The 25,629-nt window shown below is 44.7% G+C and overlaps 1 protein-coding gene across 2 annotated transcripts in view; it reads right to left on the bottom strand.

The window, feature by feature from the left end:
- Positions 1 to 4,252: 4,252 nt before the first annotated feature.
- Positions 4,253 to 25,629, bottom strand: part of LOC129712692 (AP-3 complex subunit sigma-2-like) — a 40,835-nt gene continuing 19,458 nt past the window's right edge. For both annotated transcript variants that reach the window (XM_055661332.1, XM_055661331.1), the window contains 3 exons: positions 14,236 to 14,307; positions 5,701 to 5,808; positions 4,253 to 4,378 (listed from right to left, as the gene is read on the bottom strand). In XM_055661332.1, the coding sequence (XP_055517307.1) occupies positions 4,271 to 4,378; positions 5,701 to 5,808; positions 14,236 to 14,307 (288 nt within the window). In that variant the 3' untranslated portion in view covers positions 4,253 to 4,270. The remainder of the gene's footprint in view (positions 4,379 to 5,700; positions 5,809 to 14,235; positions 14,308 to 25,629) is intronic.

Here is a 25,629-nt window from a genome sequence, read left to right as displayed (position 1 = left end):
GGTGAAAATCATATAACAATCAAAGAACCTTGCAAGTATGCAATATGCCATCATATATGCTCCCCACAATTAGTGATCCTGGCGAAGATTAAGCACGCACAATGTAAAGTGCACCATTCACTTGGTCCACACTGAAGTTTCTCCACCCCTTTCACGTCATGGTGAAAGTTCTTGTTCCAAAAGGGTGTTGTGCAGAAAAATATGACATTTAACCTGTGCATGACAACAGCAAATTCTACAGGAGAGCACACACATAATGGACTGACTGACCTCTCAGACTTGCCTTTTTTTCAAGAATTAAACTACTGATTAATCTACTTAACTTCACCCATTGCAGACCTGAATAAACCAGGATCTTCCAACAGGATGTAATAATCAGTTACTGCACTAAATTATTCAAGCTGTCACATGACTGAAAACTTGCCGCGTGCTTCTTTTTAATTTTGGCCATTTGCAATTTTGTTTTACTGCTTTAACAATCTGTGCAATCTTTGTGTGTAATGTAATTACTTATATGAGACTTGAAGAAATTTAAGGGGAGTAAACATTAGCCTTTAAACAGGGAAGTAACAACTCAGAAATAATGCTGGGGTCAAGAGAAGGGACCTTGTATGGGTTGAGGGGCATGATAGATAGATAGATAGATAGATAGATAGATAGATAGATAGATAGATAGATAGCCTTATGTTCACAGGGATAGGGCAAGTGTGAATCAAGAAAACGCAGGTGGATGGACTAAGGAGGCTAAAAAGACACTGGGAGCGAGGTGAATGGATTGAAGTGATGGAGGGAGCAGAGGAGGTGCCAACATTTTTTCTCTGGACCTTGAGCATCATTTCCAACCACACCACAGCAAGGTAGTTTTAAATACATGCCGAGATTCCGCCTACACCCTCCCAAACCGCAGAGGTCAGAATAATTTTCAAATTCTCTCTAATCCTACACTGATTTCTTTAATTTGCCCAACAAGGAACATAGTCTTAGATGCATGTTTACTGTTGACAACACAATCTTTGTCTCTGAAGCAGCAGGAGTTCAGAAGGTGCATGGACAAAGCTAGGGAGTGAAAAACCTGAAACATTCTGAAGATTAAGTGTTGCCCTCCAGTGAGGGTCTGGGGCAGGGGAGGTCAGGGGGGACAGAGGAGATTAAAACACAAATAATTCAGATATCATCATCATGGTGAAAAATTAGCTGGAATGGAAAAGCATTTCTGACAGCACCATCAAGAAGTCAAGTGTACAGCACAGAGGTTCACCCACAGCACAGAGCAGGCCTCAGCACAGAGCAGGCCTCCGCACAGAGCAGGCCTCAGCACAGAGCAGGCCTCTGCACAGAGCAGGCCTCAGCACAGAGGTTCACCCACAGCACAGAGCAGGCCTCTGCACAGAGCAGGCCTCTGCACAGAGCAGGCCTCAGCACAGAGCAGGCCTCAGCACAGAGCAGGCCTCCGCACAGAGCAGGCCTCAGCACAGCCAGCTGGTGCTAAAACTCTGCAACCACCTCCCATCTCTGCCCTCAAGTTTCTCCAGTTAGCCTGTCCTTGCACTTGTGGTTCCTCTCCTCTAAACAAGAGGCCAAGGTTGAGCTGATAAACCCCGTCTGTCCTTCATACCTCCACACCATAATGGAAATCAGATCATTAAAGCATCCGTTCCAAATGGACAGGGAAAGTTTCCAGGTGTAGACCGAGGGACACCTGCAGCACATGCAGCCCACTGCAACAACTCCAGGGTTATTGAGGATATCCACAACCCCACACTTTACAGGGAATGAATTTTCAGAATCAAAGTTAAGATCCATTGCTATAAACGTCTGCAGTCCATTCCCATCCTGGAACTCAATATTGAGCAGGCTGAGAATTTCCAACAACATTCATATGTTGAAGAAAATATAAATAAGGCGCAAGAGAAGAGTTTCATTTGCAGACTACTGCATTTCTTGGCAGTGAGCTCATGTGCAAGGTCATGGAAAAATGAGTTAAACCACTGCTTGTAACCTCCGTTTCTTTCCAGGCAGTCACAGCGTTTAGATCAACTGATCCTCTATACCTAGCTCTGTTTGGATAGTAAAGCTACTTAAGTTACAAATTATCTGGGCCAGATTAATCATTGCCGCTGATAAACGTTTGGTGCGATAAAGCTGAAAATGCTGGAGATGTTCAGACGGTTATGAAGTCAGAGGGAAAAGGGGTCAATGTTTCAGCCTGAGGATCCTTCACAGAATGTGTTATGAAGGCTTTATGGTCTTTAACAAACTTAAAATGCACTTTACTGTATAACATAGTAAGGCAATGATTTCGGTGCAATGGAGTGCTGCACAGTTAATGTAATCAGTCAATGGACGCAAGAGATGTGATTGGCTCCGGACACGAGGGAACAGATCTTTGTGTTGTTCCAAGTGTAGTGCATCATTTTACATGGAACTTGGCTTGGGACAGCAAGGGCAACACGTGCACTGGCTGTTGGAAATATTAAGCAAGCTTTGGCAGCCAGAACAGATCTGTCTGTGATTGACACTATGTGAGCAGGAAGGGAAGGTTGTCTGCACATGGACAGAAGGTGTTGTCCGTTTACTCTTAGCGTCAGATGGCATATATTCTGGTAAAATGAATGTTTTGATAGATCGAAGATAATTAAATAGGTATCAGGTAAGTGATGGTTGGCCAGTAATAATTAGAAATATTTTAGTGCAACAGAGATATTCAACGGCTTTGATGGTTTTATGAAAGGTTCTGCCACTTGCCGAGGCAAATAGCCTCAACGGTTGGCAAAAGGAATTTATAGCAACAACACTTGAGTGTAATCTAAATACTGCTTCCTTCAATAATTTAGCTATGGGGGCGGTGGGCACAAAGAAAAGTGGGAGGATGTGCAGTCGTTTTAAAGATCTGCCTGACACATTTGGCTTTATCATTAGGGCTTTGGACAGGATGGGGTTTGTCCTCCATTTCATCGACCTTGTCTTTGACATAGGTTCAAGGTGAAGGGGAAAAGATTTAATAGGAATCCGAGGGGTAACATTTCACACCAAGGGTGGTGGATGTATGGAACAAGCTGCCAGAGGAAGTAGTTGAGGCTGGGACTATCCCATTGTTTAAGAAACAGTTAGACAGGTACATGGATAGGACAGGTTTGGAGGGATATGGACCAAGCGCAGGCAAGTGGGACTAGTATAGTTGGGACATTGTTGGCCGGTGTGGGCGAGTTGGGCCGAAGGGCCTGTTTCCACACTGTATCACTCTATGACTCTCTATGACTTGCAGTCAAGCCCTACCACTTTTATCGAGAATAGCAAGCTAAGACAGGACCCTATCCCTGTCGTGAGAGGGATTTAGTATCATGACGGACATTTCATTATGTTCATTGGATAGAAATGGGTGCAGTTCCAATTTAGAAATGGACAGCGTATATTGTATTGCGTTGGCCTTTGCTGGTGACATTGCACTTGTGCGTGATTCTCACAAGGCAAGTCAAAAAATCTCAAGAACGTGGAAAAATTCTGTAATAAGACAGGCCTCAAGATTAACGTCAACGAAATACTGGGTTTTTCCATGGTTCTTAAGAAAAAAACATTATTTTTCAATATCTTTGAGGTGGGTTTTAAAATGTATTAGTGCTGGTACTTTCAACCATAACTTCAGTGCCAGGATCAGTCCATGGATAGGCTGTTCCATGGATTAATGGGTAATAAACTCAAGGAACCAGCTAACCCAAAATTAGAGATTTTTGAGATCTATTTTACCCTTCATTTTTATTTCACACTTGCTTTGAATAAGGTGTTACGGAACATTATAATTAGGTTAGAAGAGATTATAATGTTAAATAATATTTGCACCTCCCTAATTGTATAAATAATGGGATTTAATACTTCAGGAAGAGGGAAGGTAAATTAGGTGAAAGAAAGTGTTAAAAGCTGAAGGAGGAGAGAACAAAGGGAATGTGGAGACGGTGTAGAGACCAAGGTTGTTTAGGTAAGACAATGACAGGTCATCGACCTAAAACTTAATTCTGCTTCTCTCTCCATGGATCCTGCCTGACCAGCCGAGTATCTCCAGCATTTTCAGATATATCCCACATGCAATAATACTGATCTGATACATGTGTTCAACACAAACAGGTCGCTTCTGTACCTCTAATTTTGGATCTGTTAAAGGGTGAGGATTCTGGACCAAACGCAATAAAATCTTCCATTGATGTAATGAAGTGCAGGTCATGTTGTATCTGGAGAGTGCAGTGAATGAAAAGATAACTTGATTCAAAATGTCCTTTTATACAAACGGGGATAGATTGGAAACTTTGATGTTGCGTGGGATCTCTGGGAGATTGATGTTCTTGACAGCAGAGACTGCACGGGCCGGAGCTGCAGAGAACCCAGCCTAGAACGGCAAAGAAAGATTAGTCACTAATGTCACACAGACAAACACCAAAATATCCAGGATACCGCAGCTGCAAAGAACTTAATCACTTGATAAGCTTGTTCAAAAGGGCATTGCTCAAAGCAAATGTGAGGTTCTTCCACAAAAACTAGAGGAAGAAAACTAGGAGAGGGTTGAGAGAACGAGATAGGTCGGAGGGAGGGTGAAGGGAGGCGAGGAGGATATACTGCAACGATAAATATGTACTTAGATTTACAATTTAGTTTTGTATAAAAATGTAAAACACTCAGCAGTTCGGTTAGCATTTGATGAATGGCCCACCACTTATTTTGAGACAGTGGCCACTGGTTTGACTTTTCACCCTCCCTGTATCTACCCTGTCAAGCCCAAGAGATGCTGGGTGTTCCATTTCATTGGACCTTTTGTCTTCCATTAATTACTTAATTGGCCACCTGCATTCACAACTAGATGTAGTTAGACTGCAGGACCTCAATCTGAACCACAGTGAGATTGCTCAGCTCTGTCTGCTGTTTGCTGCTTTTGCAGCTTAGCTCACGTATTAAAGTTTCACTAGGCCAGCATCTCATTTTAGCCAGGCTCGATGCTCCTCCTTGCAAGCCCTTCTATACACTTGAGCATCTGGCATGATAGTGACAGTAATTTGAAGAATATGTTGGGCCATGAAGTTGTAGATTGGGAGGTGAATATTTCACTTGTTTCAAAAGAATGGAATGGATCAGATGCTTAGTGGTGGCACAGTGGTGAACGTAAAGATCGAATTGAGGAATGTGAAATAAATGGCCTGTTAAAGTAATGGTGACCACAAAATAACAAATTGCTGTAAAATCTCTAAGTCTCCTTCCTTGGCTTTAGGAAGACCTTCTACATCTTCTTAAATGTAACATCTATGACACTAAAATGCCTTCTCAGTCAAGCCCAGCAGTTTTGAGGTAAGCAATATATACTAGCCTAGCATACATTGACAGAGGAAAGAAGAAACAATTCTGTAGATGATGTATGGGAGCAAGGGAGGCAACATCACATGGCAACTCTTTCAAAACCTCTAGTTTAGTTTAGAGATACAGCATGGAAACAGGCCCTTCGGCCCACCGAGTCCGCACCGACCAGCGATCCCCGCACATTAACATTAGGAACAATTTTCATTTATACCAAGCCAATTAACGTACAAACCTGTACGTCGCTACTACCATTATACCACCCAGTTTTCCACAATATGCCTTCTATCCACTGCTCTTGCAATAGAGTGAATATTGAACTCCCACACGCTCACATAATATACTTGCACAATGACGACTTCTTACCTCTGCCTTTTCCAGTTTAGTTTGTGCCTCGACCTGTGACACAATCTCATTCATGTTGGTCTCCAACACCATTCCTCCCATTACAACTTCCTGCAGAATACAATGGACCTGTGCAAATATAATCAGATAAATCACCAGTTAATAAGTGCACTCGGAAATCTGATCTACTTAATGAGTTCCGACAGGCTGGCAAATAATGACTAGCTTCTTGACGATCCATCAGTGGCTGGCATCAGGAACTCGCTGCCAGTGGAGGTTGTAGAATCCGATACAATCACCACGTTTTTAGAGCATTTCGAAAGACATTTGAATAAGTAAGGCATGGAAGGAAAATTTCCTATTTCTGTGTTGTGCAACTCTATGACCCTAATATAATCAAATCTTAAACATTCAGAATATCTTTTAACCAATGATGCACAGGTTCAGATTTTTAAATTTCATTTTCAGGATCTGGACTTTGCTGAGAAGGCTAGTATTTACTGATGCAGGGTCACAATCCAATACATCAACCACCATCTTGCCTCCTCAGATGCTGCTTGACCTGCTGAGTTCCTCAAGCAGTTTGTTATTTTGCGAGGATTTATTGCCAAATAAATAGACACTGGAATAATAACAGTTGTTTAGTAATAGCACTGGAAACACAAAACAAATCTTCAACCTGAATCCTTAACTCTGTTTTAGTTTCCTCTGATGCTGTCTGTCCTGCTGAGTTTCTTCAGTAGGCTGATTGCATTCTGTGCCCATGCCTCAATGAATGACCTTTTTGAACTGCTGAAGCCCTTTTGCTGAAGGCGTTCCTTCAGTGCTGTTGGGAGGGAGTGAGTTCCAGGATTTAGACACAGTGACAATGAAGGAACAGCGATGTATTACTAAGTTCGGATGGTGAACCCCTTGAAGGGAGCCTGCAGATGGTGGTGTGTCCCTGCATCTACTGCGCTTGTCCTCCTTGGGGGCAGAGGTGGCAGGTTTGGCAGGTTCTGTCCGGATAGCCTTGGTGAGTAACCGCAGGGCAATTTGTAGACAGTGCGCACCCCAGTCACGGGGCACTGGCGTTGGAGAGGTGAACGTTTAGGTTTAGGTTGGTGGATGGGCTGTAACAATTAAGCTACTTTATCACGATGAAGTCGAGCTTTTGAAAGTTGTTGGCACTGGACTCAACCAGGTAGTCACAGAGCCATGCAGCACAGAAACATGCCCTCACCTGGCCATGCCCATCATTGTATTATCTAGATTTGTCCCATTTACTTGCTTTGTCCCTTAGCCTTGGTGATTCAAATGTTTGTCTAGATGCTTCTTAAACATTGGAGTCTTTGCCTCCACCACCAACCAACCTCTGGGTGAAAAATATACCCCCCTGAGATCTCCACGAAACATCTTACCTCTCAACTTAGGGTTTGATTTAAAAGAGGAATTAACTATGTACACTCCTATAATTTTCTATTCCTCACTCTGATCCTTTCTCAACTTCTAGGAAAGCAAACCAAGCCTATCTAGCCTCTCCGTTGTAAGCGGAGAGCATCCCATTGCACTCTGGACGTGCCTCGGGACTGGTGGGATAGGGTGCGACACTTTAACCTGCTCTTGCAGCCATCATATTTAAGAGGCTGGTTTATTTGAATTGCTGTTCAATGATGACCTCTAGGATGGTGAAAATACAGAACTACAAATTAAAAAATGAAGAAATCAGTTCCCTTTTTCAACTGTATAAGTCTCTCCCTTCCCATCTGCTTCACAGGGAAAAGTGAATCAACAAACTGGTTCAGCTGGCTTCCCCATCCGATCACTTTAATCCCCGAGTAAAGAACTACCAGAAAGCAGTAATACATACAGGCATTTTTGTGCACCACAATTACATGGCGAGAGATAAACAAAAGATTGATTAAGTTTAACTTCTCCTTCCTAGCCTGTTGTACAACTTTCAATGATTGGTGCATGTGTACTTAAGATACATATGTGTAGCATCTTTGGTTGTGAATCAGATAAGTATATTTCAATTGTGTAGAAGGAACACAAGGTTAAAGTTGGACCCTGACAACAGAATCTAACCCAATGAGCAGCACGGTACATACACAGTTGTTTAGCAATTGACCTGTTTATCAGCAGCAAAAGTCAGTGAGCGTAACGAGTGATACAGTGGAGCCAAGGAGAGAAACCCTGAGAATCGGAGTGAATAAAGAACTGGTCAACATGAAAATGGGCAAGGCTCCCAATAATAGGTCACTGATTAGCAGCACAAGAATTGGAGAGTTTACTAAAATCTTCTCTACATTCCCAAATTTTAAGAGGACAAAGTTTATGCTTGAGAATCGCGGCCAGACTGCGACCAGAAGGATGGAACTGCTTGGAGAGGCAGTGGAGAGGCTTGCAGGTGAAGCTGACGGGCCTTAGAGCAGATGGAGGCTGGGAAAAGCTGACTGCTTTAAAATCTGCCGTGCCTGGATTACCGTGCAATATGTTAAATATTTAAAGTCACCAATAAGTTACAAAGAACAAAGACTGAAAATCAAAATGGGTCCTGAATATTTCCACATGAACTTTGGTGTTGAGTGTCGCTGAGGAACAGGACCTCTGGTCTTCAAAGCTCATCACCCAATCTGGGTGTTCCCCAGTTGTGCTGAGCGAGCAACATCACTTTCTATGTGGCCACCAGAATAGTGGCAAGCACAGCAGCTCAAGCCATTATGGTCATTATGGCCAGCTGCTTGGACTGTGAAAATAGAACCAAACCTAGCAACACTTGCATATAGACTTGCATATATGAGCTGTTTCTGTGTATTCTGTACTTAATTGGGGATTGTCCTTATGAAAAGCAATAATCGTACTGATCTGCATGCAAACATGAATCTCATGGTACCTGGTACATGTGATCATAAAAAAAGAAATAAAGTGAATCTATCTTATTTTGACTGATGCAGTCGAGATCTATTGCCATTTACATCATAAACCATGATAAGGGCATAATTGGGAGTAAAGGTTTGTGAGGAAATGGTATGCAAATATAATTCTATATATTTAGCAATAAAAAAACATTAGCAATTGTAATGTGCTGCTTTACAAAATCTCTTCTAAAATTAAAAAACTGTCTTATCCATTTAGCTGACAAGAGCATCTTGTGATTGCCCCTGCACAATATGAATCAGACATATTTGTTATTACTACATATGCAGTAATATTGCAAAAGTCTCAGTGGAGCAGTTCAGTAGAAAAGATATAAAGAGCAGACACGGGTCATTCAGCCCCACCATTTATGCTTTACTCCTGCTCCTCTTGTCTTCCCACATCCACATCTGCCTGTATTGGGTGTGGCCTTCTCCAGCTTTCCATTACTAATTGCTTTACATTTTAACCACTTTTCACTCTTTGGGCAAAGATGTTTCAACTTAGGTGACTTTTTAGGCGATTGCAAGAGACTTTGCAGTCGCCACATGGTCGTCACATGTTCGCGGGTGGTTGCCGGGGAGTCGCCTTCATGGTCGTGAGCAGTTCCCACATTTTGGGAACTAGTTGCGGCCTCATTATGGTCGCAGAGAATTTTTCAACATCTTTCATTTGTCTCCTTCCCAACATGTTGAAAAATTAGCGGCGACTGGAATGAAGTCGCCATGGAGATTAGCGAGAATTCTCGAGCCGTGGGTGGGTCACAAGGAGGTCCTAGTGGGTTGCCAGGAGGTCGAAGGTTCTCGGAGGTTGGAATAGGTTGGAGCCGGTGATGACCGGTGAATTTCATTGGCTCATTGGGTAGAAAAAAGGCAAACAGTAGTTTTCAGAATAAGGGAACCGACCGGTAATGTTAAATGTCCGCCGAACTTCACAGCCGTGATCTGTGGCTTCTTAAAAGTTGTCTCCACTCCTTCTCCCTCCTCTTTTAAAGGACTTATAGTATACGGTGCTTTAGCTGTCTTAATTACAATGCCAACCTTCCTGGTCATCGCGGTGTGTGTCTGTATCACCTTGGCTTTGTACCATGGGAATTTTTTAGACAGCGCTAACCCTGCTCGCCCTGTGCCCCGACTGCGATGTGTGTGTGTGTGTTTTTGTGTGTGTTCCACTCTGACAGTCGCCATTCCAGTTCCCGATTTTTCAGGCGACTGCCGGCAACTTGACAGTCGCCGGCGGTCCGCTGAAACATCGCCTAAGTGGGACAGGCCCATAACCCACCTAGCCCCATTTACAAGTAATAAGTGATCTCTTCAGTCTTCCCTCCAAAATGACTACCTCACATTTATGCGCTGATTGGAACTTACCGATTAGTTATCTGTTCTTCAAGTATACGAATATCCTCCTGCAATATCCCCCAGATCTAAATCCCCAAGTCTGAAGAAGGGTCTCGACCCGAAAAGTCTCCAGAGATGCTGCCTGTCCCGCTGAGTTACTCCAGCATGTTGAGTCTATACTCCTGAAAGTTATTCCAGACTCCTCAGCCATGACCATCTCTCAACCCATCTCTCAATTTGGTAAAAATTGCCCTTTGATCTGTTGTCCACACCAGCCACTCACAGCACTTTCCCAACAACGACAGCTGATGCAACATCTGACCTTTCATTTATCTCCTTCCCAACATCCAAGAACCAAAGCAATCTTTCCAAGTGAAACAATGGTTTACTTCCACTCAGTTTTAGTTTAGAGATACAGTGTGGAAACAGGTCCTTCAGCGTCTGCGCCGACCAGCAATCGCCCGTGCACTAGTTCCATCCTATGTACTGGAGACAATCTTACAGATGGCAATTAACCTACACATCTTTAGAATGTAAGAGGAAATCAGAGCGTCCGGAGAAAACCCATGCAGTCACTGGAAGAGCGGACAAACTCAGTACGGACCTCTTCCGGTCTAATGTGCTTACTGCACTTGGTGCCTATATTGTGGTCTCCTCCACACTGAAGAAATCTACCAGAGATTGGATGAACACTCTGCCTGGACCCTGAGCTGTTGCCTGCCACCTTAATTCTCCATCCCAGTCCCACTCTAACCCAATGGCCTGTGTCCTTCTGCACTTTTATAAAAGCAGAATGTGAGCTGAGGAACAGCATCCGTCCAGGCATGTTGCAGCCTTTTGGCCTCAATATTGAATTCTACTACTTCAGATAATTTAGTATCTGGAGAAAAAAAAAAAAGTTGGAGGAACTCAGTGGATCGAGCACAATCTGCGGTGGGAGGGGAATTGTAAGTGGATTGGGAGCTGAGGAAGCTCTGGTTATGATTCCATTTGTGGGATGTGGGGGGCAACCCATGCGATCGCAGGGAGAACATGCAAACTCCACACAGACAGCACTCGAGGTCAGGATCGAACCTGGGTCTCTGATTGAGGAAGAGTCTCGACCAGAAACGTCACCTATTCCTTCGCTCCATAGATGCTGCCTCACCTGCTGAGTTTCTCCAGCATTTTTGTCTACCTTGGGTCTCGGGCTCTATGAGGCAGCAGCTTTACAAGCTACACCACTGTGCTGTACTTGTCCCTGAGAGAGCCTTTGACTCCATCCTACAGGAGCTGCTTACTGCAGCCTGATCTACAAAAGTAAAACATTCCAACTGCAAAGCAAGGCCTCTAGGGACTGAGGGAACTCTGGTTATGGTTCCATTTGTGGGAAGGGGAGGATATGCCCCTCTGTCCTCATGAACCTCTGCTGCAATGAGTGTGTACACACATGGTTCTCGATGGTGAAATCTGGGATCCAGTGTCAGTGACTCATTTTTCTACCGAATGCCATCAGTTCTGGCTTCTGTCGCTTTAACCCTGAAAAGCACGTCCCACTTTACAATTAGTTTTGTTAGTGCCAAACATCAAGTAAAGTCACACAACATAGAAACATAGAAACATAGAAATTAGGTGCAGGAGTAGGCCATTCGGCCCTTCGAGCCTGCACCGCCATTCAATATGATCATGGCTGATCATCCAACTCAGTATCCCGTACCTGCCTTCTCTCCATACCCTCTGATCCCCTTAGCCACAAGGGCCACATCTAACTCCCTCTTAAATATAGCCAATGAACTGGCCTCAACTACCCTCTGTGGCAGAGAGTTCCAGAGATTCACCACTCTCTGTGTGAAAAAAGTTCTTCTCATCTCGGTTTTAAAGGATTTCCCCCTTATCCTTAAGCTGTGACCCCTTGTCCTGGACTTCCCCAACATTGGGAGCAATCTTCCTGCATCTAGCCTGTCCAACCCCTTAAGAATTTTGTAAGTTTCTATAAGATCCCCTCTCAATCTCCTAAATTCTAGAGAGTATAAACCAAGTCTATCCAGTCTTTCTTCATAAGACAGTCCTGACATCCCAGGAATCAGTCTGGTGAACCTTCTCTGCAATCCCTCTATGGCAATAATGTCCTTCCTCAGATTTGGAGACCAAAACTGTACGCAATACTCCAGGTGTGGTCTCACCAAGACCCTGTATAACTGCAGTAGAACCTCCCTGCTCCTATACTCAAATCCTTTTGCTATGAAAGCTAACATACCATTCGCTTTCTTCACTGCCTGCTGCACCTGCATGCCTACTTTCAATGACTGGTGTACCATGACACCCAGGTCTCGCTGCATCTCACCTTTTTCCTAGTCGGCCACCATTTAGATAATAGTCTGCTTTCCTGTTTTTGCCACCAAAATGGATAACCTCACATTTATCCACATTATACTGCATCTGCCAAACATTTGCCCACTCACCCAGCCTATCCAAGTCACCTTGCAGTCTCCCAGCATCCTCCTCACAGCTAACACTGCCCCCCAGCTTAGTGTCATCCGCAAACTTAGAGATATTGCCTTCAATTCCCTCATCCAGATCATTAATATATATTGTAAATAGCTGGGGTCCCAGCACTGAGCCTTGCGGTACCCCACTAGTCACTGCCTGCCATTGTGAAAAGGACCCGTTTACTCCTACTCTTTGCTTCCTGTGTGCCAGCCAGTTCTCTATCCACATCAATACTGAACCCCCAATGCCGTGTGCTTTAAGTTTGTATACTAATCTCTTATGTGGGACCTTGTCAAAAGCCTTCTGGAAGTCCAGATACACCACATCCACTGGTTCTCCCTTATCCACGCTACTAGTTACATCCTCGAAAAATTCTATAAGATTCGTCAGACATAATTTACCTTTTGTAAATCCATGCTGACTTTGTCCAATGATTTCACCACTTTCCAAATGTGCTGCTATCCCATCTTTAATAACTGACTAGCAGTTTCCCCACTACCGATGTTAGACTAACTGGTCTGTAATTCCCCGTTTTCTCTCTCCTTCCCTTCTTAAAAAGTGGTGTTACGTTTGCTACCCGCCAATCCTCAGGAACTACTCCAGAATCTAAAGAGTTTTGAAAGATTATTACTAATGCATCCACTATTTCTGTACTGTACTATACCCACTGTATTTGTTCAGGACTCCTTTGCAAACATTTTGTTAAGTCAACTGTTTACTTCTAACTTATTTATCTTTAAACAAGTTTGCTAACTTAGTCATGTTATGGAATACTTAGACAAGAACGTATCCTTGATCACCATGGCTAATGGATCCTTTTACCATTGTTTACAGTTTACGCTGTCAAGCAAAACATTAATCAGCCATGGTTGACAACATTACTGATACTTACTGACTTGACAAGCATTTCTTATATACAATCCACAAACACAAATAGAATATTACCAAGCTTCCTGTTTATTCCGCAATCGTATATTCAGAGTACAAAAATGTGATTGTTATCCTTTCTGCAGAACATCCAATAAACATTAGTTTAAACAAATTTCACACAATCTGGGCTAATATTCTAAATGATGGAAACTAAGTCCTTAAGATATCCAACTATAATTGTGGCTTTAATCACTAACAATCAGGGAGACTACATAAGTAAACATCGCTTGCTTACTCTGAGCATAATGTACTAACCAAACAAAGCCAAAGCCTCCAAGGACATTTCTATTATAACAGCATCTCCAGCAAAGCTTCACTTTCTTAAATCTAATCTCTGTTCCCACAGTCTGTGAACTGCTGTAACACCTGCAGCAACACAACACCAAGAGATTCACACACACTGCCGGAATGTAAAAGAGAAGCAAGAAACAGTTGGATGAGATAAACCATTACCCCTGAGGCGGTAAGGAATGCTCAGAGACATACGTGGAGGAGAGGGGTTTCCTTAAACAAAATGACCCTGTGGTGCTGTTCCAGGAGTGCAAACAGAATCAACATGCCTTGTGCATGGCTGAGTTCAGCAAAATCTGGGTTTGTCTACAATATCCATGTGTTCTGGCAGATAGCTTCTTGTCTCGAGTCCTTCCATTTATTCTTAATCCAAAGTAAACAATGCACAATTTATATTGGAAGGCTTTATGTCGGACTGCATTGTGTGTGTGTGAACAGATCCCAAGTTACCAAGATAAACTAATCTGACAGCCTTCACAGAGCTGATCCGATCTGAACATTTAACACTGAAATGCTTAGTAATATTTATCAAGCATTCTTATTCCATCAGCTATGAATGGTGTGATAGAACTGAATTCCAAACAGTTATGCACAATTTAAACCAGATAAACAGCAGCAGATGAAGACTTACCTTGTCCATGTGGAATATAAGATCAAGCTCACAAACGTTTTCAAAACACTTGTCCAATGTTTCCACAAACACCTGAAAGAACAGATTAAGCAAACAGCAACGTATTATTCAGTGATCAGACAATGCCAACACCATCCAATTTGTTTGACTACAATGCACCCACATAGGATTCTGGACCACCACAACTGGATAAAATGTCCATTGCCATTGCATAGTCTGCTCGACCTTGCTCAAGTCAGGCAGTATCATTTGAAGAGAAACAATTCGCATTGCAGGTTGACAATCTTTTAGAGCCTGGATTGTTAACTATCTCTCTATCTCAGACGTTGCCCAATCTGTATTTCCAGTATTTATTTAGATTTCCAACAACAATGGTGTTTTGCTTAGAAAAATGGCCTGGCTTTAGATGTGCACATCGCCACAATTAATTGTTGTAGAATGGCCCATTGGGCTTTGACCGAATTTAGACATGTGGGAAGAGGAAGGCCAAAAGTGACAGGTTTGACTAGAAACATTGACGTCAGGCCAACCACAGTATCATTATTAAAACTGGGAGTATTTATCAGTTATGTGGTTAACATTGAAATGAAGCTCAGAGAAATCATTGTACACACAATTATCCACAGTCCAGAGTTTCTTGTACCACGCATCACTGACTTTTACTATTTAGCATGGATTCCTCCATTTGAAAATATGAACAGTGGATTGTGTTACAAAGGTACACACACTGAATCAGCATCATGACATTTGAGTTCAAAAAAGTCCCTATAATCACCGAACATATCAGAAACCACCTTATCACTTCCCCTTAGATAGACTACTCATCCAATAAGAAAACAAAGGAAAAGGTAAGCAACTAATTTCTGGTCTGGGGAAGATTGATAACTATTACCAAGCAAATGTGCTGAGTACACACAACTGCTAAAACTGATAAAGAGGTAAAGCACGAAGCCGCTTCAGATAAACAAGTTAAATTCAGAATTGCGCGATATAATGACGCCCATTTCAGCTCCACTGATCCTGCAATGTCTTTTTGATAGAGCTATGTATCATTGCTTTATTTACAAGTTGTGGCCATGACTGCATATGCTAAAGGTTATTGTCTGGAGTCTATCACAGTGGAGTTACAAAGCCCAGAGTGAGTAAGCAGAGCCCGACGCTCACTCCTTCTGCTATTTTCTTGTATTCTCTGAATGACATTAAGAAACTAGTAGAATTTAGTCGTTTCACAGTCACTATTACCGACACTACCTGTTGATATTAGATCTACATATGTTACTGAAATTAAATACACCAACCACCATTACAGGATCTGAAACCAACGTGCTGTATCACCAGCTTTGGGCAAATTCAGAGCAATAACCAGACACACCCTCACCGTTGTTAACAGATGCGTCCTGCTTTGCATTTATAATCTGTATTTTTCCAGGAGACGTTCAATTTTGTCTCAGGTTACTCTCTCTAAATGTTCTCCAGTTACTGGCCTTTACTTTTTTAATTAATTAATCTGGCAGTGTTCCAATGCCATACATGGATTAACAGGAGATTGGCAACAAAATTAAAACAGAAATAATCACCTGATCGCAGTAGCGTAGGGTGGGTTTCGAGCGCCCGGGGCAGTTTAAAATATTGCGCCTCCTCATTAGCGGCTAGCCATGGCCCATGAGCTGTTATAAATCCAAGTTTTGTATTTATTTTCTCCGACTAACAAAAAGATGGCGGCGCTGCCTTAGCAGCTGCGGCTCGACTGTAGTCTATCTGGTTTTTTTTCTTTTTTTGTGTTGTTCTTTTGTCCTGTTTAGTTGATTTTTGGTTTATTATGTTGTGTATGTGGGGGTAACACGTTTTTGGTCTCTTCCTTCGGGGCATGCGACTTCTTTTGTCATATATCCCCCGTCTCCGCCTGCGCCGAAGCCTAATGGCAGAGCTGGCGGCCTTGGAGCTGGGGCAGCGGCAGCGGCGACCAGAACTCGGAGCTGGGGCAGCGGCGGCGGCGGCTTTGACAGCGGCAGCGGCCACACGGCATCGGAGCTGGGACAGTGGCAGCGGTGGCCTGGCCTCGGAGCGGGGGCAGCGGCCACACTGCATCGGAGCTGGAGCAGCGGCAGCGGCGACCAGAACTCGGAGCTGGGGCACGTTCTGGCGGCAGTGGCCACTCGACCCGACATTTTATTACAATAATCCAGGGGAAGGCTGCCAAAGAGGTGCAGCGTGCCTTTAGAACAACATTTTTTGCCATTTTATAATTTTTTTTTATTCAACAATTTTTTTGCGCCCCTAAAAATTTAGCGCCCGGGGCAACCGCCCCTCTGGCTGCCCCCACGCTACGTCACTGCCTGATCGCCTCAACTGGTTTGACCGTATCTAACATCCAATGGTCACACTTTGAAGTAGAATGCGACCCAGCCCGTCGGTGAACCCCTCTCGTACAAAAACGAACTAATGGTTTACCGGCGCCTGCCTTTATACCGGCAGGAATCAGCCGTTGAAAATAACCACCATCAAGTCCTGGCCAAGAGCACCGCTTCCAAATTCAAACTGCAACCAATGGCAGGGGCTTGCATCCGAGCGAGCCCACCCCATGGAAACAAAGTGCTACGGCCACAGACTCGGCACGCAAGGCAATGCACACAATGCTATCGCCTTGGCATGACAAGCTTTAAACACAGCACCAACAGCCACTGAACATGCGTTACCGGACACAGCGCTATGAGGTTTTAAACATTGCGCTAAAAGCCACAGCACTTTGAGACATGGACTGTTCAGGAAAAACTCTTATTACACAGAAAGGGTGCAGAAAGCATTTACTGAAATGGATCTCGGGATGAGGGATTTCAGCTGGATAATTAGACTGGAGAAACAGGAATTGTTTTCCTTGGAGCACAGAATATTGAGGAGAGATTTGATGAGGTGTTCAAGAACAGGAATAAATTAGATCGGGGAAGTAGAGGGAGCTCTTTCCATTAGCAGAGAACTAACAAACAAAGGAGCATTGATTTAAAACGTAGGCCAAAATATATAAGGGGGTGTGCAGAATAATTAATTCTACCAGAAAGCAGACAGGATCTGGAATTCACTGTCAGTGTGGATGTATGAGATGGAATTAATCGAGGAATTCAAAAGGGAAATGGATAGGAACATGCAAACATATTTTGCCAGACAATGGAGAATGAGGGCAGGAAAGAAACCAATGGGAATGCTCTGCTTAGAGCTGGTATAAACTCACTGGGCTGAATTGGGGGAGTTGTGCATCGTGAAGACAATTAGGATGTCGACCAGTTGAGAATGTGGGCAGAAAAATGGCAGATGGAATTAAAGCAGGCAAGTGCAATGTGATGCAATATTAGGAGTTCAAATGTAAGAAGAATGAATACAGTAAATGACAGGACACTTGGGTGCATTGATGTACAGAAGGATCTTGGGGTACAGGTCCATTGCTTCACAAAAGTGGCAACACGAGTGGATAGGGTGATAAAGAAGACTGTGGTATGATTGCCTTCATCTGTCAGGACAATGAGTATAAAAGATGCTTCAGTATAAAACTTTAATTGCACTGCATTTGGATTATTGTGCGCAGTCAAACATTATAGGAAGCATTTGAAGACTCTGGAAAGGGTGCGGAAGAGGTTCACCAGGATGCTGCCTGGATTGGAGAGCCTTAGCTACGAGGAGAAGTTGTACAACTTTGGATTATTTTCTCTGGAGTATCAGAGGCTGAGGAGCTACCTGTTAGAAGTATATATAATTATGAGAGGCATAGATTGAGTAGACTGTCAGAATCTTTTTTCTAGTGTGGGAATGTCAAGTACAAAAGTATACATACAGCTTTATTGAAGAAGGGGAAAGTATAAAGGAGATGTGAAGTCAAGTTTTTTGTTAAACAGAATAGTTGTAGGTTTCTGCGACACGCTGCAAAGGGAGGTGGTGGAAGCAGATATGATAGGAACGTTTAAGAAGCTTTTAGACAAACACATTAACAGCAAGGATTAGAGGAAAATGGACCATGTGCAGGCAGATGGAATCAGTTAGATTAGGTATCATAGTCAGCACAGACATGGTGCATTACTGTTTTATGATCTATATTATAAACCCAAAGCTACACGGCATTGCAAATATATTTCAATGTACAGTTGGGGGAAAATGGCGGCGGCGGGAAATTCAAATTAACAACGGTCCCTTACCGCGAATCGGCTTCATCCCCTTCAATTTGCCGACTGCGGTTTATTTCCATCCCGGACGAGGTCTTGATCTACCACCTGTCGTGGGACCACTGGAGGGTCGCTCCGGCTGTGGTGGTCTGGGATGTTTTTTGGCCGTTTTCGGCCGTTGAACGATCGTCCTCCTGCGGCCTATACAGCTAGCTGCTAGCCGCCAGAACCGCTTGAATCCCTGCACGCTGCCCGGAGAGGACGCTGGCGTTGACTGTTCGCCGCTTCTCCGCCCGCTGTCCCCCCCCTGTCTGTTACCTACCTGCCTGTCTGTTCCCTGCCTGTACCTGTGCCTGTGCACCATCGACGCATCGACGCTGGACACCTCCCTGCACCAGCTGGATCCTCTCTGCACCCGCACCGCTGGACTACCTCTACACCCTCATCACTGCACTACCTCCACACCTGCTCTGCTGGACAACCTATCTGCTCCTTCAATGCTGGACTACCTCTACATCTGCACTGCTGGACAACCTCTCTTCGCTGATACTCTCTCTCACTGCTGCACTGCTGGACACCTCTCGCTCACCATCATGCCCGCTCTACAGATGACTGGTTTCTTCAACAACCACATCCCATCCTGCATCCAGGTCATTGAACATCTTGGACTTCTGCGTCGACCCAGCTTAAGGATAAAGGGGAAATCCTTTAAAACCGAGATGAGAAGAACTTTTTTTTCACGCTGAGACACCTCTCTGGCACCCTCACAGAGGGTAGTTGATGCTCAAATATTGGCTATACTTAAGAGGGAGTTGATGTGGTTTATGGAGAGAAGGCAACGGGATACCCATGGATGATCAGCCATCCATGGCCATACTCCTGCAACAATTTCTATGTTTCTGCGTCATGACCCATTTCATCCACAGAGGCTCTCGGCGCAGGCTTGTTTGCTTCAACCACAGACATTCCATTCCATCCATCTGCTCACTACCACGCTCTGCCCCCCCTCACCGCGTCACCCCCAATCCCAGCTGACCGCACGCACTGTCAACCGGGACAACCTCAGATCTCTCCAGCCTGCCCCCATCCCTCCACCCTCTCATAATGCCAACTTTGCCCTCCTCAACACCTCCTGCCATGGAGGTGGCCTCGCTGTTATTTTCAACCAGAATGTTCATATCACTGAACTCACCTTCCCCCCAGTAGCATCATTTGAATTCCTCGCCTTCAAAGCCCTTTCCTCCATGACAGCCATCCTCATTTACTGGCCACCTAAACCAAACCCCTCCTTCCTATCTGACTTCACTGAACTCCTCACACTTGCCTCATCCCTCTCCCCACGTCTGCTGCTACTTGGTGACTTAAATATTCACATGGACTCCCCCACCTGCAAGCTCGCATCTGAATTCGCCTTTTTACTGGACAACTTCTCTCTCACTCAGCACGTCACCTTTCCCACCCATGACAAAGGTCACATCCTTGACCTGGTCTGCTCCACAAATCAACCGGTACTCGACCTCCATCCATGCCTCTTCCCCCTCTCTGATCATAAGCTTATACGGTTCACCATCCCTTCTCCGACACCTCGCCCCCGCTTCCTCCGAGAAATCACCTTCCGTAATCTAAAATCCATTGATCCCCACCATCTCTCTGACCTGCTCTCCACCACTCTCCCCCTGGACTCAACCCCCATCTCACCTGATGATCTCACAAACCATCTCAACTCCACCTTGTCTACCTCCCTTAACACTCTGGCCCCCCTCAAAACAAGAACCGTAACTTTCAACACATCTTCACCCTGGTACACACCTGCACTTCGTAAACTGAAACAGACTGGTCGCCGACTTGAACGACTCACAAAGAAATCATCTCTCACAGTCCACCTTGAAGCTTACAAACTCCACCTCACTGACTACAAAGATGCCCTCATTGCTGCAAAATCTGCCTACCTCTCCTCCATATTCACCGATCCCTGCCTAAACCACAGAACCCTCTTCCCCACAGTGGGCAACCTCCTCAAGCCTCGAGCCAACACTCTCCCTACCTCTACTCCAGATCTCTGCATTCCTCCACTTTTTCGCTGATAAAATCAGCACCATCTATCAATCTTTATCCCCTGTACCCGAATCCCCAGCATCTACTCCACCACCTACCAAGGCCCCTCCTTTCAACATCTCCACTGACCTCCTTACCCCTCCTCCACACTGCTTCCTCTCCCAGTTTGACCTGGTCACCCCTATTGAAATCTCCAAACTCATTTGCTCTTCCAAACCCACTACCTGCTCCCTCGACCCTCTCCCCACTCCCCTGTTGAAGTCCTGCCTCCCCGTTCTCTGCCCCTACCTCACTAATCTCTTCAACTCCTCATTGTCCCAAGGAATTGTCCCCTCCGCTTTCAAAACTGCTGCTGTCACACCAATCTTAATGAAACCTAGTCTTGATCCCTCCTCTCTCATTAACTACCGCCCAATCTCAAACCTTCCCTTTCTTTTAAAAACCCTGGAGCGTATCGTTGCGTCGCAACTTCATTCCCACCTCCTTGCGTATAACCTACTTGAACCCCTCCAATCTGGCTTTCGCCCCCTCCATAGTACAGAAACTGCTCTCCTCAAAGTCCTCAACGACCTCCTCACCTCTGCTGACACTGGTTCCCTCAACATCCTCATCCTCCTCGACCTGAGCGCAGCCTTCGATACAGTGAACCATAACATCCTGCTCACCAGACTCAAAGACCTCGGCATTGAAGGCTCTGCACTTAGCTGGCTCTGTTCCTACCTTTCCAACAGATCCCACTTCATCTTTCTCCACAACCACACCTCTGCTACAGCCACAGTCACTCAAGGTGTTCCCCAAGGCTCCGTACTCAGCCCCCTCCTCTTCATCAACTACATCTTCCCCCTTGGTCAGATACTCCGCCACTTCAACCTGGACTTCCACTGTTACGCTGATGACACCCAGATCTACCTTGGCACCAAATCCCCCCACAACCCACCCCCTCTCCCATATCAACTCCTGTTTGTCAGCTATAAAAACCTGGATGCAACATAATTTCCTCAAACTCAACAGCGATAAGACAGAATTCCTCCTCATAGGCTCCAAAGCCACACTCAGCAAAATCAATAACCCCACTCTCACCATCGACGGCACCACTGTCTCCCCATCTCCCCAGGCCCTCAACCTTGGCGTGATCTTTGATTCCACCCTCTCCCTTGAGCCTCACATCCGCCATGTCATTAAAACCTCCTTCTTTCATCTCCGCAACATCGCCAAACTCAGACCCTCTCTCACACCGCCCGCTGCTGAAAGACTCATCCATGCCTTCATCTCCTCCCGACTGGACTATTGCAACTCACTTCTCCTTGGCATCAGCTCCACCTACATCAACCGACTCCAACTGGTCCAGAACACAGCCGCCTGACTCATCACCCACACCAAATCCTGGCATCACATCACTCCAGTCCTCAAACAACTTCACTGGCTTCCCATCTCCCACCGGATCACCTACAAAATCCTGATCCTCACCTACAAAGCCCTCTACCACCATCTCTCCCCCCACATATTTCACTCACCTCCTCCCCCCCTACCAACCCTCACGGTCCCTCAGATCCACATCAGCTGGTCTCCTCTGCATCCACAAGTCCAACCTCCGCAGTTTAGGGGACAGAACCTTCTCCAGGGCAGCTCCCAGGCTCTGGAACTCCCTCCCCCAACTGATCCGCAATTCCGTGTCCCTCACCATCTTCCAGTCCCGCCTCAAGACCCATCTCTTCCCCTCTGCCTATCCTTAGCCCCACGTCCCCCTCCCTTTTCATCTGTGCATTAATTGCCTTATTATTGTGTTTTGTATTGAATTCTGTCGTTACTTTGTGTACTAGTCATGTCTCTACTATTTATTTCATTCCCCTTACATGTTTTTCCTCTACCTGCAAAATTTTTGTAAGGTGTCCTTGAGACTCTGGAAAGGCGCCCATAAATAAAATGTATTATTATTATTATTAGTTGTGTAAAATAACTGTCAGCAAGGGAACAAAGAGCAAGGAAATGGGCATTTAGAAAATGTCTGCTAATCTGCCCGAATTCGCAATAACAATGTCTGCAGCAACGACTGACATGGACTTTGGGAAAATAACCGAGAGCATTACCAAGGCAAGGTTTTAGTGAAATTGCTGTCTTTAGTGTGGCACATTAGTAGGCAGCACTCCGTCCCCAGCACTCCGTAGTTGGGCAAAATAAAAATCAGATCTAGCCCATGAGATCAATTTTAATGTCTGCGTTGTTGAACCGTAAGCAGCCAAATACTGGGTTACTGGATGACTAAAATGGTGGGCAGGTGAGGACAAGCTGAGGGGTGATGGGGGGCTGATTTTTTTTATTAAAATCAGAAAGACTCACTGTAAAGAACCTTCTACGTCTCCACCAATGCTGTGCCAACTAGACTCCACAATATCTTGGACAACATTTCGCAATCATTCGAGAAATGCCCCTTTGATCTGGGAGTATCTGATCAATAAAACCATTCCACCTGATATGAGCAATGGAAAGATATGAACCCAAGGCCATTAATTCGTGAAACAGTAAAAGGGAACGATTACTATGCACATCCTTATCAAACCTTATCAAATCATTTGAGAGAAAGGACATGATTAGATTGCATATTGCAATGAAATTCAGCAGTTTTTGCAGATTGTCAGAGCCATAGAACCATAAATCTTAAAATATCTACTCAATATAGATGATGCATAATAAAACAACGTATCTTGATTTATACAATATTTAAGTCTCAGCTAAAATAGGTCACAAATAAAACTGGGTTCTTTCCTTTCTTTAATGCTGACTGCAATGCTAACAGTTGGAATGTGTTGTAATAGATCTCCTCGAAATTGCCCAGTTGACATTAAGGTAATTCCCAACTGCTCATCCAGGGTTCTCTATTACCTCCAAGTCTTACCTCTCCATCCCAAAAAGCTCTTTTTAAAATTCAAAACATTGGTGAACACCCCTCTACAAATCTCTCCTGCCGTCCTCTTTGATTAATTCATGGATATTCAGGATATATTTTTTGGTTTATATAACTCTGAAGATCTCTGAAAATAACTAAATTTCATTTAAAGACACAACCTAACCTTGTCTTTTCTCTGAAATAGTTTGATAAGGATGTAGATAATCCTTACAAATAAGGTAACGGAGAATAGAAAAGATTCTTTAAGTAGATTAAAAGCACACGGGTAACTTGGGAGAGAGTAGGTCCCCATCAGGATCAGTGTGGTCATCTTCGTGTGGAGCCACAAGTGATGGGTGTGGTCTTAAATGAATATTTCCCATCTGTGTTTGCCATGGCGAAGGACATGGAAACTCTCAAGTAAAATCAGAATCACCTGAAAACTAGGTGGAAACAAAGAACTGCAGATGCTGGTTGATACACAAAATGACACAAAGTGCTCGAGTAGGTCAGCAGGTCTGGCAGCATCTCTGGAGAACTTGGATATGTGATGTTTCGGGTGGGACCCTTCTTTAGACTGATTCACGCCGATGAATTTCTCCAGCACTTTGTGTCGTTTCACCTTAAAACTAGGCGCCGATGCCACTGGTCAACACCCCTGTTCACGTGGCAAGCACTTCTTCACTTGGCTGTTGTTGTGGCTCACGTTGTAACTCTGGCTGATAGCACTTTCTTCAGGCCTCCGCAACCGACAGGACTTGCTCGGTCACAGTGGGACTCTCGTCTCCCCACCAGCTGCAGTTTCTTCCTGTAGACTGTCGCTTTGTCCACTTCCCTTCTTTCCTTTTCCCCGGAGTCAAGGTGGAAAGTGTCAGTGACTGTAGGGGAGAAGATGGCGGTGGAGGAGGAAGCAGCGGAGTGGACAAAGCGACAGCCAACAGGAAGAAGTGACAGCTGGTAAGCGGGGAGGGAGCGTGCAGCGACCGAGCGTGTCATGTCAGTGGCGGCAGCCTGAAGAAAATGCTGACATCCAGAGGCAACAACATGAGCCATAATAACACCAGCAGCCGGTGAAGAAAGTCTCGCTGCTGCAGCTTGTGGAAGGTGACGGTGACTTGGCAGGGAATTGCTCTCCAATGTCTTCCCCGTTCTCGCTAGTCCTCCCAGTGTCACACTGACGGTGGTCGACGCTGGAAAGGCAGCGTACCCGGACGATGATTTATATCGATGAAGCCGAGGGCGCGGAAGCCCTGACCATCCTCCCATTGCAATGACACACGTCATTCAGGAAATGGATGATTGTGAATTGTATATTTAAGTGCAAGTTTGCATAACTCGCCATTAAGCAAATCGGGAATGCCTGGAAAAGGCATAGAGTGGTATTCTGAAGCATACTGACATTACATGGGAAGGGATGCTGGTGCTCTTGAAGTGGTGAAATCCCTGGGGCCTGACCTGCTATATCCCAGGTCATGCTGGAAAGTGAGGGAGAAATCTGCTGGGACCCTGACACAGGATTTTGTACTTTCATCCACCACGTGAATGAAAGTACTGAAGGACTGGTAGATGATTAACATAGTACCTTTAATTAAGCAGGGCTGCATGCAAAATTCAAGGAACTACACACTCTGGTGAGAAATATATTGAAGAGGATTTGCATTTGGAGAGGCAAAAACTAAATAAGAATTATCTGGAATGTTTTTCTAGGTGGGAAATTGTGTCTCTAGATGTTATCTAGATGGAGTGTTTAAGAAGGAACTGCAGATGCTGGAAAATCCAAGGTAGACAAAAGTGCTGGAGAAACTCAGCGGGTGCAGCAGCATCTATGGAGCGAAGGAAATAGGTAACGTTTTGGGCCGAAACCCAGTCTGAAGTCTGAAGAAGGGTTTCGGCCTGAAACGTTGCCTATTTCCTTCGCTCCATAGATGCCGCTGTACCCGCTGAGTTTCTCCAGCACTGTAATCTAGATGGACTTTAGCAAAGCTTTTGACAAGGTCGCAAATGGTCCAGAAGGTTGGAATACATCGGATCCTGGGTGAGTTAGCCAATTAGATACAAAATTAGCTTGGTGGTAGGAGACGGGGAATGGTAGTGAAGGGCTATATTTCATATTGGAGGCTCGTAACCAGTGGTGTGCCGCAGGGATCAGTGCTGAATCTTTTATTATTCGTCATATATATTAATGATAATTAAAATCACCGTGACAATACCAATACTACCAATCCAAGTAAATTCAACGGGATCTTCAGTAATGAGCAAACAGGTCAACCTATTAAACTTCACTTTACCCTATAGCTAACACGTGCA

The sequence above is a fragment of the Leucoraja erinacea genome, chromosome 33 (assembly GCF_028641065.1).
Source record: "Leucoraja erinacea ecotype New England chromosome 33, Leri_hhj_1, whole genome shotgun sequence".
Classification (NCBI taxonomy): domain Eukaryota; kingdom Metazoa; phylum Chordata; class Chondrichthyes; order Rajiformes; family Rajidae; genus Leucoraja; species Leucoraja erinaceus.
Note: the sequence above shows the minus strand (reverse complement) of the source record. Positions and strands in the feature narration are given on the sequence as shown.